This window comes from Eurypyga helias, unplaced genomic scaffold (assembly GCF_000690775.1).
Source record: "Eurypyga helias isolate BGI_N326 unplaced genomic scaffold, ASM69077v1 scaffold21834, whole genome shotgun sequence".
Lineage (NCBI taxonomy): Eukaryota > Metazoa > Chordata > Aves > Eurypygiformes > Eurypygidae > Eurypyga > Eurypyga helias.
The window spans coordinates 24,668-31,438 of NW_010247171.1; the positions used below are offsets into that span (position 1 = coordinate 24,668).

At 44.1% G+C, this 6,771-nt stretch overlaps 1 protein-coding gene across 2 annotated transcripts in view; it reads left to right on the plus strand.

Annotated features, from left to right (window-relative positions):
- Positions 1-3,378, plus strand: part of FAM214A (family with sequence similarity 214, member A) — a 10,454-nt gene extending 7,076 nt beyond the window's left edge. The window contains exons 8-10 of one of the 2 annotated variants that reach the window (XM_010150658.1): positions 294-452; positions 2,265-2,333; positions 3,158-3,378. In XM_010150658.1, the coding sequence (XP_010148960.1) occupies positions 294-452; positions 2,265-2,333; positions 3,158-3,361 (432 nt within the window). In that variant the 3' untranslated portion in view covers positions 3,362-3,378. Of the gene's footprint in view, positions 1-293; positions 480-2,264; positions 2,334-3,157 lie in introns of those variants that run through there. The other variant, XM_010150659.1, reaches the window with a different exon arrangement.
- Positions 3,379-6,771: the final 3,393 nt, after the last annotated feature.

Genomic DNA, 6,771 nt, shown 5'->3' on the forward strand with positions numbered 1-6,771 from the left:
CAAGGCCAGGCTGGATGAGGCTTGGAGCAACCTGGTCTAGTGGAAGGTGTCCCTGCCCATGGCAGGGGGGTTGGAACTAGATGGTCCTTAAGCTCCCTTCCAACCCAAACCATTCTGTGATTCTAGGAATGTTCGGCTGTTCGTCGTAATTTTTGCCTCGGTGTTGATTTTTGGCAGGTCACCTTCAAAAAACCCAAGTTCTTACCTAAACGTGTTTCCTTGTTTGCTGCTTAGGTCTGCTGTGTTTTATTTGAGGCGTTCCCAACCTAAGCTGCGTGTGTCTTGTTTTTCAGGAGTCTGTCCTGAATTTTCGCTTAGACCCGCTCGGTGTCGTGGAGGGTTTCACAGCGGAAGTGGGAGCAAGCGGAGTCTTTTGTCCCACGCACATGACTCTGCCAGTTGAGGTGTCGTTCTACAGTGTTTCGGATGATAATGCACCCTCTCCTTACATGGTAAGTGTGTGCCTGGATTTATTTTAAACAGATTCTGATAGGTGGAGGTGAAGAACGAGCTCTGTGAGTAGAGGGTTCAGGAAGTGGGGATTTGCGGGGACCTGGGTTATTTTCAGCAGCCTCTGATGGGGTTCTGTCCCTTTTTTCCTTGCCCTAACTGGTGCTTTCCTTCCCATTGCTCTGCCCCACCGTCCAGCTGCTCTCATCTTGGGATATTGAATGTATTTGTCTCCCTCTGCACTGGAGTGAGCAATCCCCACCATCTCTTTTTACCTATCTGACTTAAAATAGGCAATGAGGCAATAGCTGGACATAAGGGGATACGTTCTGTTGTCCCAACAAGCAGCTGCTCTGGCAACTACCTGCCAGCAAGTGCCTCAGGTGCAGGCCAAGGTACAGTCGCTGATGGACACCTTAGACGCTGAAGTTACTCAGCCGTTACTTTCCGAGCAAATGCTGTCTGAGCCAGCGTGACACCGGCACTCTCACAAGCTGCATGGCTTGCTGGTGTTCACACCGACACGGTATTGGTTCTCCGTATCCCTCTGCTAATTCTGTTCCGCATTTCTACAGTGATAGTGTGGTTTTTGGATGTGAAGAGGGCTTCCTTGTGAAAAGCAAAAGAGATCTTGTAAGCTTAGCATCGAATCAGACCGCTGAATGCCTCTTAAAGAACCTCAGTGTTACCTGGGGAACGAACACAATTTTTAGAGGTTTTCATATGCGTATGTCTGCCTAAAATATGGTAAATAGTCTGTTTAAAGATGTAAGTAAAGCATTGAACATGTGATTATGCCAATATTTAGTTTTTAAATTCACAGCACCTCTGTTTTTAAAAGTATTCAGAAAGTGAAATGGCTTTGCAAGTTTGAGTAATAAGTTGAGTTTAAACTGGTGTATGTCGTCTCTTAACTGCTGCAAAGTGGTATCTGTTGGTTTGCTTTCATCCTTCTACATTATTTCACGTGACTTTCCAGGGGGCGAAGGGATTCTGATATTCTTCAAATGGTTAAAGTGGCATTGCTGGTTTTCCTAGCTGGGTTTCATTGTTTCAGGCTTTTCCACATGCTCTAAACATGCTATTATGTCCGAATCTCCCAGGATTAATACAACATTTGTATAGTGCCTGCATCATCAGAAACATTGTTTCTGGTTTTATAGCTAGTTTCTCTGCTCTGGGGTCTTTTTGTCCTTGTGTTGGGTTTATTTTTTTAAGGCCGGTGCAGTGGGGTACAACAGTTGTGCACTGCAGGTTAATCCAACGTGTGCTCTGGGACAGCACCCTGGGGGCGGCCTCAGCGGTGTTACTGCGCCGTGTGGGACGCTGGGATGCTCTGCAGATCGCAGCTGGTACCAAAGCAGATGTCACTGTCACTAAAGTTTGGACTAGAACGGGAGGTGAAGTGCATCTGCTGCCTTTGAAAAGCAGAAACTAGTTCTGTGAGATCTGGAGTGTTACTAGTGCGGTTGTAGGTGATACAGAAATGGAAAGGAGGAGAGAGATCTCCCATCGGAACTCACAAGCCATTTTGGAAAGAAAGCTGTATCTTCCACGGCTCCCTGACTGCTGGTTTGAAGATGTGGGAATTTGGGTCTTGAAACAAGAGGAGAACGCACCCCTTAACGGCAGCTTTAAATGACCTGCCAGAGTGTCTGTAAGGCCCCTACTGTCGATTTGTAACTACATCCCCAATGCATTGCCTTCTCTAGTTTTTACACATTGCTGATCATTTTTTGAATAAATACAGTTATGTGAACAGAACATTTTGATTTGTTTATGTGAACTAAATGTGTATCTTTTTTTTTTCCTAGGGTGTAATTACTTTAGAGTCCCTTGGTAAAAGGGGTTATCGGGTACCGCCTTCAGGAACAATACAAGTGGTACGTACTCAGCAGATACGGGTGCCTTGAAACCACTAATGTCAAAAAAGTCATGCAGAGGAGATGAGGTTGTTGGAGATGAGCATGAAGGTAGCAGTGGAAATGTGCATCTCTCGGTACTGTAGTTATTCAAATTAGAAAGCTGTGTGAAATTTGGGGGACAAAAAAGCCTCCCAACCTTTGACCCCATCTGTGCTGTGAAGAGACTTAAAATCAGTTACCGAACTTTCAGAACAGCTGGGGACATCATGGCTTTGAAGAAGCACTGGAGAAGTAATGAGGCCACAGTCCAAATTCTGAAATCCTTCTAGAAGGATTAAATACTTGTTAAAATGTTACAAAATTTAGATATAATCACCTGGTTTTTTGTAATAAAATCAGAAAGTCATTTCTTAGAACTAACAATTTGCCTCTTTCTTTTAAGAACCAGGCCCAGGGAAACACATTGTTAATTCCAGGTTTAGAAGTGACGCCCACCACTATGTTTCCTGGGAGCATATTGTGTCTAGAAAAAGTGGACGGGAAAAATAAACAAGAATTGGGGGCGCAGATTAGCAAAGTAATGGTAATTGTATACTAGTGTTTCATTCAGATTAGGTTGTATTTAGTGTTCTGTTTAAAACTGGGAATTGTTAGTAGCTGAAGTGTTGACAAACAGAAAAACCACACAATGTTCCTCCATAAACGTTGCTGTAGGGCACTGGAATAAAGTGCTTAAGGATAGTGACTGTTTTGGGAGGTGGAATTTGGTTTTGTTGGTGTGGGTGGGTTTTTTAAATTTGTCATACCTACAGAGTATTGTATTGAACCGTTTGTCCTTTCAGACCTTATTTAACCCTAACAAAACTGTGGTGAAGATGTTTGTGGTAATCTATGACTTGAGAGAAATGCCAGCTAATCATCAAACATTCCTACGGCAAAGAACGTTTTCTGTTCCTGTGAGACGAGAAATCAAGAGAAGTGTCAATAAAGAAAATAGTCAACAGACTGAAGAAAGGCTACTACGCTACCTCATACATCTGAGGTAAGATCCTCAGAGTTTAAAAAGACACATAGAAAAGAAAAAACCCCCACAAACCCCAACACACAAACTTTAAGTACCTTGCAGACTTTCTCTCATGACTTCTTTCCCATCCAGCCTTTCTGTTCTCAGACTTGTTTTAAAAAAAGAATGCTTTTAACTTGGTCTTCAAGCTATACAGTACAGGAAGAAGCTTTTGTATAGCCTTGTAAAGCTTTAATTTGTAGCTTAGTTCTAGCTGGATCAGTGTACTTTTTTTGAGGTTACAGGAAATAGTGAGAGTGGATGTTAAAAGAGCAAAAGCTGAAACTAAGGATCAGTGTAGAGAAGGTGCCCAGTGTCCCACGCACACGCCTCTTCAGCAGAATAGCTTGAGGTGTGAAAAGCCTTCTGAGTTACTCCTAAAAAGAGTGCGCAGTGGTAAAACTGTAAATACCCGTTTTATGATACAATACTGCTATTTCTAATACTGCCTTTTGCTTTATAAAATATTCACACCACCTTCCTTAAATGATTTACAAAGCACTGCCTGAAACCAGATACTGTGCTGCTGCTCTGAGGGTATTCTGGAGACTGCAGTTTGAAGCAAAGGGGAACCATGGATATACTCTGTCCTCCTGCAGTTTGCAGGCTTCTGCCTGCGCTGTTGTAGGAAACAAACCACATACGTGCAGACACCCCGTGCTTTCATTGCAACCCCACGGCGGCTGACAGGCTGAAGCGAGCAAGCAGGAGAAAATCAAATATCCTACGCTTCCCTCTTTACCTTGTTGTAGCATTACTTCTGGTACATATTACTCCCCCTATTTAGTGGCATCGATTTCTGCCCAGCAGACTTTTGAAACACAACTTTGTCTAGGGCGGTGATTCCGGGCCAAGCTTTCCTCTTAAATGAAAGCTGGCAGTCATCAGATGTGTGTTGGTTTACTGGAGTGTGAAAATAGCATCACGATGAGGCCGTTGAACTGTCTTTTCATTCTGAATTTTACCCTGGGTTGAAATCCGTCTTTTCAGGCCACACTAACTTGCCATGTCTAACTTCACCGCCTTCTAAAAATTTTCTTCTGGGGTAAATTCTGAAGAAGAGTGTGTGGCCCAAATAAAAGGCTCTATTCTCTTGTAATGCTGATCTGACTGCTGCAGAGGAATCGGGGACAGGCGTTGGCTGCAGAGGTGGGCGGAAATCTGTGTCTGGTGTACAGGCATGAAGAATAGTAGACTTGTGTCCCCTTTCAGTTTCTGCTTTAACTCAGTTGGTAATTTTGCTGTAGACAGACCCCAATAGTTAACTTCTATTTGAAGGTAAATCTGCTTTTTTCTCTGTCATCTTATATAGGTAGAAGCCCTCTTGCATGAGCTTCTTATTTTTGATACCTGCTGAGAGACACAAATGTAGCAGTTCTGATGCTCTTAATTTTGAAATACCTGTACAGGTTAGCTCAGCTTTCAGACCTCTGGTAGGGATCAACTCGTGGATTTATAATGTATAACTGGAAATGCATCCATTTCTGGCTGGAAAAACAAACTGATAATTACGACGCTTAGCTGCTTACTTTGGAAAGTGAATACCTGCAGAGTATGCCAGGAGTTCTTTTGCTTCAGAGATGAACCCAGACAGTGGGTCCTTTCTCATCATGGAACAACTGCAAAACTCCTTGAAATATTACAGTAGTTACTGTTGATCTGTCTTGTGGTTTGCTAAACAGAGTACTTCTGATTTTATAGAAGACTCAGTTGTCGACCGAGTAGCCTTCTTTACTAAAGATGGGTTTTCATTAGGAGAGCTTAAGAAGTCTTAGCAGTATATTAATTCTTATGGTTGGTTTTAAAACTTCTTTTTTAAAAGCAGCAATGTTTCCTCAAACCCTTTATATTGAAAATGTAAACTTAAGACTCTATTTTCTCCTGTTACTCAGGTTAGCTTAGAACAGCGTTTTAGTTGCAGTTGTTGAAAACAAGCATCTTACGTGTTGAAATTTTGCTCAAAACAAACAAATGAAGTCACCACCAGTAAGCTGCATTGTGGTCGCATCTGCCTGCAAGGCCTTAATCGCAGTTGTCAGCACTCGCATTATGAGAGCTTCTTTTCAAGTGGTAATTCAGCAAAAATGCTTGCATAGGTCTGGAACTTAACGTTGGCAGCCAGATTTCCTACAGCACGCCTCTAAAGTGTCAGATCGATTGAGCGTGCTCTGCTCAGGCCTCGCTTCTGCCCAGCGTCGCGGGGAGGGCGGCCATCCGTTGGCTTGCAGGTCCCGTTCTGGCACCCCTATAAAAGGCAGGTAAACGGTTAACCTGCCCGCAGCGCAGCGTTTTTCAGGTTTTTTAGAGCTGGGTCAGTAGCTTTAGTACTGACATACTGCTCCTTCTGATTGCATTAGAGCATGATTGTTGCTGCTTAACAGCTGAACAGGGGCTGTTACCCACGGCTCGGCGCAGGGTAAGCTTGAAAGTGGTTGTTAGAAGCAGCGATGCCTGAAGGTGTTACGGAACTTTGTTAAAAAATAGTCTGCTAATGTGGCACACCAGACAGGTATTGGTGGAAACTGAAGATACCTGCTGTTACTGACCTACTGGTAGCCTTTGGATCTTTCTGATCTCTCAGCATTTTTCCCAATATGGAAATCTGTATCTTTGTCCTCGTGACTTTACTTACAGATTTTATAGATGGCGTTGTATTATATTTTCCACTTGCAAAACATGCCTTGCTACATATGCTTCTGTGATCATCCTGCTCTGTCCTGTTTCTGTGGCTTATTCTGTTCTTTGTGAATGTTGATGGCCTATAAAATACATATATAGGGGGGTTGTGCTTGTAGTTGTCACTTCTTCGGTAATGTTTCTCTTTCCCCTGCTAGACTTTCTAGCTCATCTGTTTAAGCCTTCCTGCATTTGTCTACTGATAATGCCTTGTGCCTCGTTCAGTCAGGAAAGAGTTAACTCTCTTTACGCGGCTGCTAGGAAGCTGTTCCTGGATGCAGAGAGCAGCACTGATCAGGTCTCAGCTGGTGCTGGGGAATGCCTGCACTGAATTCAAGGTCTTTCTCCACTTGTGACACTGCAGCTGCGTTCCCAGCTCTCACTGTCTCGCTACAGGCAGTGCAGGGACACACAGTTCAGGCACCTGACCCCAACTGACCAAGGGAGTATTTCATTCCATAGTACAGTATGCTCAGGGCAGAGGAGAGGAGGGGTTCCAGGAGACATTACTCTCTCCCTTACTCTCTCTCGTTCACTCCCGTACACTTGCTGACACTCACCCTGACTCCTGCGTTAGCTGCTCTGCTAACTGCTGTGCGGGGTGTGTTGGTGGTTTTGCTCAGTTTCCCCAGCCGTGCTATCGCTGAGAGGGTTCGCTGGGATTCTGCTGTGGCAGCACTCGGGCTGCAGCGCTCAGGTTCTCTGGGTCTGACTCTC